This window comes from Mesocricetus auratus, unplaced genomic scaffold (genome assembly GCF_017639785.1).
Source record: "Mesocricetus auratus isolate SY011 unplaced genomic scaffold, BCM_Maur_2.0 Super-Scaffold_100018, whole genome shotgun sequence".
NCBI classification, from domain to species: Eukaryota; Metazoa; Chordata; class Mammalia; order Rodentia; family Cricetidae; genus Mesocricetus; species Mesocricetus auratus.
In genome coordinates, this window is record NW_024429199.1 from 3,993,385 (window position 1) to 4,007,761 (window position 14,377).

At 37.5% G+C, this 14,377-nt stretch overlaps 1 protein-coding gene across 3 annotated transcripts in view; it reads right to left on the bottom strand.

Moving 5' to 3' along the window:
- The window catches only part of Rev3l (REV3 like, DNA directed polymerase zeta catalytic subunit), a 143,165-nt gene that overhangs the window by 49,498 nt on the left and 79,290 nt on the right, over positions 1-14,377 (bottom strand). For all 3 annotated transcript variants that reach the window (XR_005881818.1, XM_040758199.1, XM_040758200.1), the window contains 4 exons: positions 12,334-12,571; positions 9,916-10,058; positions 5,254-9,412; positions 1,021-1,931 (listed from right to left, as the gene is read on the bottom strand). Coding sequence is in view for 2 of the 3 variants with exons in the window: in XM_040758199.1 (XP_040614133.1) it covers positions 1,021-1,931; positions 5,254-9,412; positions 9,916-10,058; positions 12,334-12,571 (5,451 nt within the window). In the remaining variant the exon portion in view is untranslated. The remainder of the gene's footprint in view (positions 1-1,020; positions 1,932-5,253; positions 9,413-9,915; positions 10,059-12,333; positions 12,572-14,377) is intronic.

Below are 14,377 nucleotides of genomic sequence, written 5' to 3' on the forward strand. Positions count from 1 at the left end.
AAATTTATAATTAGTATTTTTGGACTGCATTTGTTATATGTAACTGAAACTGCTAAAAGTCAAACTCTGAGGGAGGAACTAATTGGGAACTTACATCTAGTTAAGACTTGGTGTCTTTGAATTGAAATATGCAGAGTAAGAGGATGTAAATGACTTCTCCCGATTGCTATGCAGTAAGAGTGTAAGGCCAGGAAAGGCTCAGGCAAGAGATGATACTGAGCCAGCATAAGGCTGTATGTGGTGGCAGAGATACAATGAACTAGAAAAAATTTCAGTTATTTATAAGGTAAAAAGTAAAAGAACATGGTAATGGATTGAACAAGGTACTTACTAGGGGAATCATCAGGTGATGTGACATATGTATTGTGCCTAACTTTAGTGACTGATGAAACAATGGCATTAAAGGGAGGGAGGGAGGGAGCGAGGGAGAATGGAAAGATTAGGTGGGTCTGTAAATGACTCATGGGTCATGTGAATCTGAGTGTGTTAGTCCTTTGAACATTCAATCAGAATGCCATATAGTCAGTAGGATAGTGTCCTACAGCCTAAAATAGAATTCCCAACTGGAAATAAAAACTTGTGAATTATCAGTATTAACCCTGTGGACAGGATTGATCATATAGGAGAAAATCCAAGGAAAGCTTAAGACTTAACAAACTGTAACATTTAGAGACAATAACTAAGAATAGTAAGATATATTTAAAAGAAAATCAAGTAGAAAGAAAAATAAATATAAGAGATACTCCAGAAACTAAGTTGTGGTCAACAGGCCAATGACTGCTTAGAAGGCATGATTAGAAAACTAAAATGCATCTGTTGGCTTTAGTTACAATAAAGTTTTCAAGAAAGATGAAAACATTTCCATCTGAAGACTTTCTAAAGCATGATGAGCCAAAAATAATCTTCCATTTCCTGAGCTACAAGTTCACTTACAAGACTATAATTTTTTGTCATATGTAATGCTTCACATCTCTATTTCTGAAGAAGCGTATGTAACCTTTCTACTATTTCTTCACTTACCTACTGATAAAGGGCTAAGGCCAGTTACTTCAGGAAGCTTTTCTAGAAATTTTCTCTGCATAACTGGTGTACTATGAAGGCAATGTGGATCACATTTCCCAGTTCTTGCTCTAGCATTAATTGGAGAGATCACTTGAGGTTCCCGAGGCTCACTGCATGGGCTTTTTTGGATACTATCTTTTATTGGCTTTAAGAAGTCCTCAACAGTTAAGGAACAGAGCTCCTCCACTGGTGATGAGTGTCTATCATCTCCATTTAGTGCTTTGAAATCGGGGGATGTTGCTTGTTGCCAAGGTGGAATACCTGGAGAATCAGGGGAGCTGTAACTAACATAACAATTATCATCTCCTTCATCTTCCTCAGGAACAGCTGCAGAGGCAACTGGTAGCAGTGTCTGACTGGCACTTACAATCTGACCACATCCTGTAGTTGGTGTTTGCAAGGCAATGTGAGCCTTAGTAACTTCTTCCTTGGTATGTGCTGTAGTGGAAAGTGTAAGTGGGCATGCATCCATCTGTGGAGACACTGCAGGTGCATCACCTGTATTAACGAAATGATTGGCATTTTCAGCAGATTTTATCACTCCAGTTAGCTCAGTTTTAGAGAGTTTCTTTGAACGTTCATAATCTTCTTTGGCTTGAAGCCATGCTTGAACCAGTTGTCGACTTGGAGCATATTTGCAAGGCATAATTACAATTTTTTTATCTTCTACCATCTTATGGCTATTACTTGACCCTTTGTTGACAACTGCTTGGCCATTACGAAGTGGGGACCCTGGTCTGGGACTCTGAGTCATTGCTGAGAATGCTGTTTTCCATAGGCGAAGTCCTTCCAAGGAAAAGTCTCCTTCAAATTCAACCAGGTCATTTGGAAGTCGAGTTTCCACCATGAGGAGCCGTCCACCAATCTCCCTATAAAAACATTTTAGAACAAATGTTTTTGTCTCAAGAAACAATTGCCCAAATATGTTCCTACCTAACAGACTTAAGAGTTCCTTTTGGTGTCTCAAATATTACAATTTCTTTTTTTCCACTCACCCCAATTGCACATAAAATACTCTTCAGCTTCAATATGCTTTTCTTCACCAGTGTGTAATTACAAAATTAATTTCTTTGAAAGGCATTACCAATACAAAAGAAAGAAGATATTTTCGTTTTATTTCAGTGTCTCATGAAACTTTTCATTGGAGATGACACAAACTCATCAAAGCCCTTACCACTATTAATCTCTGTATGTGTTTGGGTATGTGTTTTTATATAGTTAACATATATGGAGATTAGAGGATGACATTATGTGTCTTCCTTAGTTGCTCTCCTCCTCACATTTTGAGACAACAATCCAAACCAAACTTGAAGCTCAACACTTTGACTAGCTGGTTTGACCAATGAGCTCGAGATCTGTGTGCCAAGTGCCAGCATGTCCAGATATCATATGAGCACTGGGAATCCAAACTCAGGTCCTCATGCTTATGCAGCAGGCACTTTATCAACTGGTTCATCTGCCCAGGCACTCACTGTTAATTTTAAGTAATGTTCCACTGTCATCATACATAGATTAAAGACAGTGGAGTAATTTACTTATTTCTCTACAGCTTCTTTCTATATATCTTAGTACATAAAGCAGTTTAGCAAAATTAAATTCTCTCAATATTTAAAAAAAAGCATACACTTGGTGGTGGTATACCATGAGGCATGGTATTCAATGTTTAGTATTAAACAAAAGCCCCATCTACACAGCTGAGAAAAATAGCGATAATTCCGTTCTCTTGTGTACTTGAGTTTGACATAAACATAAGAATTTTGGAACTGGCAGAACACAAAATGAATAGCCTACATTCCACTAATGTTTGAGCTCATATGTATGCATTTAGAATTAGTAATTAAAAGACAAACCTGTTTAGTTTGTGTGGTTGTGTGTATGTGTGAACATGGTTGTCAGAGGACAAACTTCTGAATGTTGTTCCTCAGGTGCTAGCCTCTCTTTTTCACTGACCTAAAATTCACCAAGTAGGATAGGCTGGCTGGTCAACAAGCCCTAGGCTCTACCACCTCTATACAGATTTGGGATTTCAAATACATGCTACCAGATGTTTTGTTTTTTTTAAACAAACAAGAGCAAAACCACCATGAATCTGGGTTACTGGACTTATGTCCTCAAGCACTTTGCCAACTGATTTATCTTCACAGCTTCAAGTTCTCAGGTTTAGGTCATGCACACTGTTAGTTCTCATCAGTTATATGCTACCTTGGTGATGGAAGTGGTACAGAACTACTCAATCACTGCAAAGTACAACAGTACAGTGATTCCCACCTCACTCCTTGTTATATGTATCTTACTTCTCTGAAAATCTTGAACAAAAGAAATGATAAGGAGAAACCACAACTTAATCACACCCAAACTAATGTTCATTTACTATCATAAATGAACTTACGTGTGCTCAATGCTATCTTTTGGGTCTTTAGTAGTCCCCAAAGGTCCATGCATTAGAGGCTTGGTCCCTAGCTTGGAACTTTGGGAGTTGCCAGAAACTTTAGGTGGGACTTTCTGAAAGGTCTTTAGATTATGAGCACTGGTCTTTTCTTTTTGGTCCTAACCTTTAAGTGAGAAGTTTTTCTCTGCCAAACGTGCCTATTTTGATGTGCTAGCTTGCCACAGACTCACGTCTTAAGCTGAACACGGATGGGAACCTCTGAAACGGTGAGTCCATTAGATAAACTGGGTTGCTGCCAGTATTTCTCCCAGTGACAGAAGGCAGATGAACACATTTATTTAAAAAAAATTAAGGAAACGAGTTTTAAAAAAAAGTTCAAAAGCGCCAGGCAACGGTGGTGCACACCTTTAATCCCAGCACTCGAGAAGTAGAGGCAGGCAGATGTCTGTGAGTTTGAGGCCATTCTGGTTTACAAAGCTACACAGAGAAACCCTGCCTTGAAAAAACAAAACAAAACAAAACAAACACAAAAAGTTCAAAAGCTTAATGTTGGTCTGGTAAGATGGTTCTATAGGTAAAAGCACATGCCACCAAGCCCGATCACCCAAGTTTGATCCCTGGGACCCATATGGTGAAAGACAGGAATTGAGGTCTGTAAGATTTGTGGTATGCACACACCTACATATAATATATGCTTAATAATTAAAACTTCCATTTATGGGGTAAACCCCAGTGGTAGAGTGTTTGTCTACGATGTGAAGTTCTGGAGTCAGTTGTGTAGGAAAAAGGGTCCAGAAAAAGAGACACACCATGAGCAGAGTCAAAGAAACAGGAATCAGAGCCAGTGAAAGAAATACACTCTGACCCTGAAACCAGAGCCAAATCTGACCCTAACCAATTGTAGAAAACTAACCAATCCTTGAGCAGGAGCTCTAGCTAATCTGAGCTCAGCATTGAAATCTGACAAATCCCCAACCTGGAAACCCTATATAAACTCTGTGTCTGTTTAGTTTATGGCTGTATACAGCTGTCCTCTGCCACTCTGACAGAGGGCAGCCACTCTCCTGGATTCTTTCCTCCCAATAAACCCCTTTGATGAGCTTTGGGTGAAGACCTTCTTTTGCAGCGGAGCAGAGATGATCCTGGACAGAGCAAAGCAGAGTGGTGCTGTAACACTTTTGCTGGGGAAACCTTCCCCTGGCAGAGTAGATCCGTGAAACCTTCTCCTGCCCAGAGCAAAACTGCTACATTGGGTAAACAACCCTAGCTGGAAGACCCTCTCTTGCTGGAGCAGAGCTGATACACTGGCCTTTCCCTGAGAAAGGGCTGTAAGCAGCTAAGCTTACTGCAATCTGTGGCAGTCCTTGGCTCCAGAGCTCCAGGATACATACCTTTCTATCTGAGCTGTGTAACCCTTAGTATTCTGTGACTCCCGAGTGCCAAGATACTTGTCCTACCCGATCTGTCCAAAATGCCTACAAGTTGCAGTACTGAATTCACACACACACATGCATTTAAATTCTGCATCATGTCAAAGTGAGCCTCTGCTCCACTAATCCTTAATGGTGACACTGAGTAAAATACTAGTAAATTAAAGACCAAGAATCATCAACTTAATTTCTCTAGGAGTTTTCCAGCTAGTTTGTAAGTGTTCTTAATCAGTCTATAATTACAAATAATTTTCTTCATTGTTCTTAAAAATGCAGTATCACAAACAGAAAGCTAGCAATAAGTTATGAAATGTTACGTAAATAAAAACTATTCAAAGTAACCCAAGTGGAAACAAATTTAATTCTGATTACCTGGGCCTTTCTGGCACATCAGAAGGATTACTGCAAAATGGTTCCTGATAAATAGTTTCTGAAAGATCATGATCCAACAAAGTTGCCACAATTTCTTCCCTACTTGGTGGGGACATAAGTGGTTTCAGAATGTGAGCAGTCCGAGGAGTAAAACTGCCATTTTTAGATTGTAAGGGAGAACTGGTAGATCTTGGTGAACTATCAGGAGTTGGTGTCAACACATCATTGTTTCTTGAAACATACAATTCTAAATCTTCAGAAGCTGCATCCACGAGCTCCCCATCAGGGGAGGAAAGTATGGTGGTGAAAGAGGTATTAACTGAGTCAAGAGATTGTTCTGTTTCTTTTCTGTTATGACCTTGAATCCAGTCTGCACTGCTTGCCTGTGGGAGACTGAGAAATACTTCCTTACTCATTGAACTCCTATTCAGTCTGGATTTTTCACTTAGACAGCCCTCTGCTTGCTGGACACAGAAAGACTCCATTATTGAGTTAGAACGCGATGTCAGAGGATGAAAGCTATTTTTCCACTGGCTGTGCCGATGATTTTCATTGTCATCTATAGAGGATTTCTCATAAAGTTCAGGGTTTAAAGTACTAGATCTAATCCATGGGCTTGAATCAGAGACATGATGCTTCTCCTCACTACAATTCTGTTTGTCATGATTTAAAAGCTCATTCTTTTCTATAGCTTGTCCTGGGAAAAGATCCTGAACAGCATCGCTTAGAAACTTCTGAGGCAAGTTCTGATCAGCTGGAACAAACTGACTACCAGAGTAAAAGCTACAAAACCCAGTCTGACCAATAGTGTTAATATCAAAATTATAATTATGTTCAGGAGACAAGCTATCTTCAAGTGAATAACAACTTTCAAAACCTGGATCTGAAAAAAGGATGGGACTATCATCTGACAGGGAATTATCCAACTGGCCAGAGGTTTGTAGATTTAGAGGGTCCACTTTTAGACATCTGGATGTTTGCTCCTTAGGCTTTGTTCTTCTGGGAGTCCGGGGTTTTCTTGGAGATGTCACCAGTCGTGTTCGTTTATTTGCTTTCTTATGCTCAATGGAAACAGAAATATTTTTATCTGGCTGATTACTAGATGTTGAGTCTTGAATGACATTTACATTTTGTGCTTTCTGCTGTCTTTTTTGTAACAATTCTTTTAGAACAGCTAGCCCAGATTGTCCTTCACCAAATACTGAAGGTGTTGACACATTTTGATTTTTACATTGAGACGGTGCTTTGGTTTGTGAAATTGCTTCTGACAGTGACCTTTGCTTTACCTTTTCAGGCTTAAAATTTGACATATCTAAAATGAAGCTCCTGTGTTTCTGCTCCCATGCTACTTGTTTGACGGGACTTTTCAAAGAAGTTACAAAACAATTAGGTGTCTGGCTTTCCTCAGAAGTTGCATTTCCTGGAGAACATGTTTCACTGTGTTTTGACTGTTCTGATGTGCATACAGTCTGCTGCTGACTGTCTTTGCAGTGCAAAAAGTTAGGGGCACAGACCTGCTCTGGCTTTGATTCTAGGGAACTGTGGTACTCATTTAACTTTCCAATAGATGACACACAGTTTTTTTGTATATTTGCACTCTCTTCTGTCTTTGGAGACATTACACCTGAAGATATTTGTGTACTTTGTGCTACCTGAGACAAACGGTTGGAAAGGTCGAATATGCTTTTTTGAATCAAGGTTGATTCCTTTCCAGTAAACATAGCGCTTTGATTATGAGACCTCTGAATATTAATTTTTGAGATTCCAGGTCCTATAGAACTATAAACAACTGATGAATGTAAATCATCTCGTGAACTGGGGAATGTTTGCAAATCCACAGACTTTTTGCTTTCTAAGAAAGAGGAAAAGCAGTTAGACAGCTTCTGCTGTGTATTAAGTCCAGTGGGTTGGCAAGTAGAAAGTGGATGATCCATGGCATTGCCTGTTTGTGACATCTCTTTCTGTTTAAAAAGTGCTTGAGCGCCAGGGCTACTTGTGAGCCCACACATATTCTGGTGGTTGAATGCAAGCTTTGCTTCAACCTCAGACTGTGGTTTTATCTTTTCATCTGTAGGTGCTGTATGCTTTCTTGATGCTCCTTTCTCATTTGTTCTTTGTTTCTGTCTTACTCTTGGTTTCTTCTTTCCATCATCTACTAGTTTATTTGTCTGACTTCGCTTGTTTCGTTTTTTAGTAACTGCAGAGGGATTAGCAAGTCTTGCTTTTGACTTCTTAACCTGTGCTCTCACTCGACTAGTTTTTCCTACACGAGGATTAACAGTCTTAGTGTTATATGCATTAGGACCCTTAAAAAGCATTGATTCTTTTTCTGCAGCAGCCATAATTTCCTCAGCTCTTGGGTCTGTGGGAGACCAGCAACGAGGTGGAGAAGAATTGATAGGACTTGTGCTTCTCTCAGAAAGAAAACCTAGCTTGGACATAACATCACTATAATTCAAGTCACAGTCTTCGGTTTCAGCAATGTAAGATGGCGAGGGAGGAGACAGAACAGCATGTGTCCGTTTTTTTCTGAAAGATAAAGTTCTTTTAATATTTTCACTGTTTGTTCTTTGTTGCCTACCAGTTTTTTTCTTAGCAGACTTATGTTTTGACTTCCTTCTGTGACTTTTCTTTGGTGTTAGTGGATAAATGGGATATTTGGTTGCAGGGGAGTCAGGAACTTTTGGCCAAAAATCCTTCAAAGGTGCAAGCTTCTTATATAGCTCCATTTTTTCCTCAGTTAATATTACTTGCTTTTCTTTAGAGTCTATTTTACCTAGTTTCACAAGCATATTTTTTCTCCCTCTAAATCTATTAATAATAATATACTTTATAATGACAGGGGGCAGCTTTTTAGACATTTTTCTTCTTTTTCGGGATTTTAAAGTTCCATCTAAATTTTCACCAATTTCCATGGGATGAGGTAGGCTAATTTTCGAGTTGTGTGTTACGAAACTTGACTCACTCTCTTCTGTTTCATAATTCACCTTGCGTTTGGCTCTAAGTGTGTATTTATTTCCATATAGTCCAAAGGACTGTTCTGTTTCTAAAGACCCATCTCCAAAATGACAGTCTATAAAATTTTCTGTAGATGTTTTATTTTCAAAAGTCCCATGAGTAGCTTTAATTAAGTCACTACTAGATGCATTATCCTTCTCAGAAGTACTGCTGTAAGGGTTATTACTTGTACAACTGTCTTTTGTGGTTCCAGTATCACTACTTTTGGTAGAAGTTTCCTGATGGCCTATTAATTTCTTTTTATTCAATTTTAACCGGGCAGCTTTACTGCCAGGTTGTAGTTTGTATGTAACAGGAGATAGTTTTTGTGGTCTACTGAGACAATTAGAAAGAACAACACTGGGAAAAAACATATAATGTGCTGCCTGCTGGCTGAGACTTGGCTTTTCCATTTTATGCTCTTGAAATTCTTCATATCGGATTTTCAGTTTATTTAATCCACTCTCATCTGTGATACTATCAAGAGAATGCACCATAGTTCTATTCTCCCCTGAGCTTGACAGCATGTCACAACTTTCAGTTAATGAAGAGGGGAATATACTATTAAAAGATGTGCTGTTTGCCTTTTCATTTCCTTCAGAGGACAATTTATTTTTTGAATGACTTAGGTCAGGAAAGCTAAAAGAGTTTTTCCCCAATGTATTCTCACTAGTATGACGGTTCACATGTATGAAAGGGGCATCCTTTTCAATTTTTCTCATGTTTGTATACTTTCTGCTGGGTATTTGTCTTGGGACAGATGGAATATCTTCTTCATAATCAAAAACACTACTTTCACAGGAAGATACAGGCAAAGATTTGTCTTTCTTACAAATCTCTTTATGAGAATTATCTGAATGAACAGTACTGCTTAAAGATCCAGAGTACTTCATGGAGTAAGTACTTTCATTTGTAAAAGTGACTGAATTATCTCGACCTTTTTCTGTATTGTTTGGTTGTGAAAGGTCTTCAATTAAATCTTCTTTGTTTAAAACATGGGAAGAAAGGGCACTTGTGTGTTTACACTGAAAGGTAATCTTAGCAGAAGATGGGGGTTCTAATGTAGCAGCATCCTTGTGAAAGATGGAGGGTCTTACTGACAGCTTGCTTGTTGCAATCACAGAAGAATGTGTTCTAGAATTTTCATTGTTTAATGGATTGTCTGGAATCAGAGAAAGAAAGAATTTACTCATTCACAGTGTTAATCCCTTAATGAAGAATCTATATTGTTTGTATGTCTAAAATAGTGATATGAACAAAAAGTTTAGCCCTATCATAGAGATTATACAACCTAAACAATCAAGGAACAATATTAGTCATTATTTTAAACATATATTCTTTTTATCAGAAAAATGTTATAGTGGCTTTAAAGAATATGGGAAAATACTACATTATTTAAGTTGTTTCATAAAACAATATGCTTATTCTTCATGTTATTTGAAATATGCTTAGCATATTTCTTAGTTTCTTGTTCTACATGAATGATACTGATTAAGGTTTATAGAGCTTTAATCAAGTAACTCACAAATATCTTACCCTTTTGAAAATAAGGAATCATGTATCTACACTTTTTAAAAAGAAAAACTCATAGAAAGACAAAACATAATTGGGTGACTTACAGACTTACAAACAAACCAAATACCTATAATAGATTTGTTTTCTTACCACTATTTTCATCTGCAGTTCCATCTAACTGAGGTATAGAAAGATTGGCAAAAAGCAAACTATTATCACTCCACTCCATTTCCTCTTCTGAAGATGAGTCATCATCTTCAGTTGAACTTCTGTGGGCATTTCTACACAGTGACCTACAGAATATTAAAATCCATTGGTGAATATGATTGCTAGAAAAAGATGCATCTGGAACTTGAAGGATGGCTCAGCAGTGAAGAACACTTGCTGCTCTTGCAGAAGACTCTTGTTTCACTCTCAGAACCCACACTGTCCTTAATGCCAGTTTCAAGGGACCCAACACTCTCTCCTGGCGTCTGTAGGCAATGCACACAGGTGATACACAGACACACATGCAGCCAACTTGATGTCTTTGAACTAGTAAACATCACTTGAGGATCACTTTGGGACTAAAACTGCGCTACACAATTCCAGATTAGCTAGCTGAGATGGTGCATCTTCTTATAACACTCTGGCCAGACCTTCAGATAGAACTTCAGACAAGCATCACCTACCACTCAGAGACCAGCTACAAATGTTACAGCTAGTCCACTTGAGACTTAACCATTGCTTTAGTTTTTCTTTTTTTCTACAGGATCCCATAGAATCACCTTCACCCCATGACAGCTGAAAGTAATTCTAAGAAAATAACTTCCCCTTTCCCTACAGTTGTCTTAGATAGTGTTTTGATTTTTTTTCCTCTAGAAAATGGATATGTATCACCTAAGGGTTGGTTTTAATTTTGTAGGGTTGGGAATGGAAAACTTTTAGAAAAGTTTTAAGGGTATGGATGGGATATAGGTAGATCTATATATTTTCTTGTGAACTCTTTTATCAACTATTAGCTATAGACAACTTGCATTGTTATAGGTTCTTTTATGTTGAAACTAAAGTAAAATTAATTCTGTATTCCTACTTGGATAATTTGTATATTGTTTCAAGCTTACAATTAATTATATGTCATACCGTGTAGGCTCTTCTGTGTACATTTTTTTTTTTTGGTTTTTATGAGACAGGGTTTCTCTGTATTGTTTTGGAGGCTGTTGGTTCAGCCTCAAACTCATAGAGATCCGCCTGCCTCTACCTCCCGAGTGCTGGGATTAAAGGCATGTGCCACCACCGCCTGGCTACAATGTTTTTGTGCACAAATATAAAACTATCTTTACCATATTCTGTGTATGTTCCTACATATACTTAAGATATTGTATATATTGATACAATTTAGAATATTTTTATCATGTTGCACTATACAGTTTTACCTCTGGTCAAGATATTTCAGTTCTATCTTTGATTTAGAGATTTACATATATATGTATATAGTTACAATTTTTAGGTCATTGTCCTTATGCTGCACATCGGTTTAAGGACTGTTTAAATTGTATTTGGGAAGCTTCAGTCACTGAACAATTTTGCTTCTGAGAATTACAGGTTACAGTTGTCCATGCTTCTTATACCTAATGATGTTAGTCAGGTTCTATATGTGCTCAGAGATGTACCCAACATGTATATTTGATTTTCAGACACTTTAAAGACCTAAAAAATATGGCATTTAAATGTTTTAATAATTTATAACTCCACTGACATGAGGCACAATCGTTCCTACCGTACCAAGTATTCCTGAGAGTATGATGACACTTCAATTGGAGTTAGTTTTCCTTTTGGATATACTAACCTTTTGGGAAAGAATTGCCCCTATCTCGACCATTGAATTTGGATACGCTATCCTAACTGGACTAACAGGAGAATTTAAAGAGACTGCTAAACCTTGCCAAGTCAGGGTAGGACAGCTTTTCAATTTTCCTGCTTCTAAGATGGTCTGTCAAATACTCTAAGCCTTAGCCAAAGTTGGTTGCCCAGAAGTTACTGTGAGACCTTGGGTGACTGTCCAGTAGCCTGCTGCTTCTGTCTTTGCTTGCACCTTTAGGAAGTTGCATGTTTGCATTTCCTGCTTATCCTAGTAATGTTACTTGCCTGCTCAGGTCTTTGATGAGGGCAGCTATTTGCTTATGTTTAGTATTTAATTCATTTGGTCTAATCAGAACAGAAAGTCACTTCTTATCTTTAAGCTGACACTGCACACTGCTACTTATATTCATTCACAGTTACTCTCAGAGGCAGTTACTCTTTTCATGTTCTGTGGTAAGGGAAAGCCTCAATTTTACCCATCGGTTCCTCACATAAGTCAATACTGTATACAAAACAGATGGTTTCTAGGCTTGATCCCTTAAAATGGAGCAGATTATTTTCTTGGACTATTAAATTTTTGCTACATGAAAAAGTCATTATTTAAAAGCGATTTTAAAAGTCAATTTAGTTCACAAGGCATTTTATAGTATGAAAAATAATTTTCTACTAAAGTACAGCAGTGACAAAAAGTATTTATTAGAATAACTGAAATAACTTAAAAATCACCTCTTTTTGGCACAATGTTCTTCAATATCATTGTCCCATCTCTGGGACATCACCAAACTAAGCTCCATTTCCTCTTTTTCAATCTGTGGTGCATTTTCTTCATCATCACTATTTTGGGGATTTTGAGAGTCTCCAAAGGAGTGACATGGTAATGGCATCCTATTCTTTTCTCCTTGATATCCATCATTTTCCAAACCAGCAAGAAGATGTACCAGCGCTTCATCAGGACTACTGTCCACTATAAAACAAGCAAATCAATCACCAACAAATAGCTTAAAATTTCTAAATAATCTAATAATTGAGATCAATTATGAAACAACACAATAGATGCTGACATATACTAAAAAGAATATAACTGGTGCAAAGCCTAAAATGTTGATGATGTAGGCCGCCCATCAAAATGAACTCCTTAGACCATCTGAATGAGAAGAATGTAGTGACCTTATTAAAAGGAAGACTCTCAGATTCCATCTCACATCTACTAAATGATAATTTCTGAAGTAGAACCCAGGGACTGGTGCTTTTGAAGAGTTGTTCAAGCTTACTTAGGTATGAAGAGAATGAAAGAAAATATGGCCATAACATATTTAAATCAATGCTAGCTAATTAAGTATAATATGTACACATGTAAACATCTTATTCTATACTTAAACTTTACTCAAAGAATAGTCAAAATCTAGTTGAGACACATAAGTTTTAAAAAGTAGTTTATAGTTTTTTATGAAACAATACCATATATTAAGATTCCTAAAGCTAAAAAATCACATAGTGTAAAGTGTTAACAAGGCTGTGATGAAACTGGAATGTTCATCTACTCTGCACAGGTTGTAAAATGTCTCTAAATCCTTGTAATCTTGAAAGTATGTCTTTTTTTTTTTTTGGATTTTACGAGACAGGGTTTCTCTGTATTGTTTTGGAGGTTGTCGGTCCAGTCTGGCCTCGAACTCGAATGTATGTCTTTTAATACGATAAATATAATAGGTTGAGTGTTGGCAACCAGAAAGAGAAAGGCAGGATTAGAGTTGACACTCAGTCTCATCCTCCAGGGTATTACAGGGTAGTACAGAGTGGCTGATGGATGAGTTAATCACTATTGGTCAATGAGTCATGCCTACATAATGAAACATCCACAAAACTCAAATAACTGTACATTTTCTTTCATTTGGGGTTCACAGATTATATACAGGTACATAAAAATCACATATATATGTGTATATATATGATTTGAAGGTAGATGTAAAACTGTCTAAATAAACTAAGAGGACTTATAGTAGAGAGAGTGAGGTGAGAAAAAGGATTTAGCATGTATGAGGGGAATATTCTCAATGCATAAATGTACAATGTACAGAAAGCTTAAACAAACAAACAAATAAATAACAAGAAACCGTGAAAGTGCTAATCCTCAAAACTCAAAAGAGCTCAATTTTGAGAGCATCTGGATAGACAACACATGAGAGTTCCTGGAGCCTGGCACAGACGACATGGGTGCTCTGTGCCTTTTCTCTCATCCCTCACTATACCCACTGGTTCTGGCTGTTATTGGTAACCTTTATAATAGCCGTCATAATTCAGTAATAAATCTGCTTTGCCCTAGTTTGGTGATCTGCTCAATAAAATTAATTGAGCCTGGGGAAGGAGTATAGAAGCCCTTACCTGTGGAATCTGATATAGTCTCTAAGTAGATGAGGGTTAGAACTGAATTGAATTAGAGAACATCCAAGTATTATCCATTCCAGAACTGACTTCTTGCTAGGTTTGTGGGAAAAAATGCCTACACACCCAGTCACAAACATATTCTGTCCTGATTGTTATGGTTAGGAATTTAGGAGAAACTGAGTTTATTTTCCCCCTTCACCCACACTATATAACCAATTAATTCCACTACTACATATATGTACAAGAAAACTTAAATATTTTGTGGTTTTATATTTTTTACTTCTAGTGACTATCTGAGTCAGCATAGAAAATAATGGGTTTCATTATGTCATTCAGATATATGCATATCACTTCGCTATACTTGAGTCTCCTCTTTTCTCCTACTCTC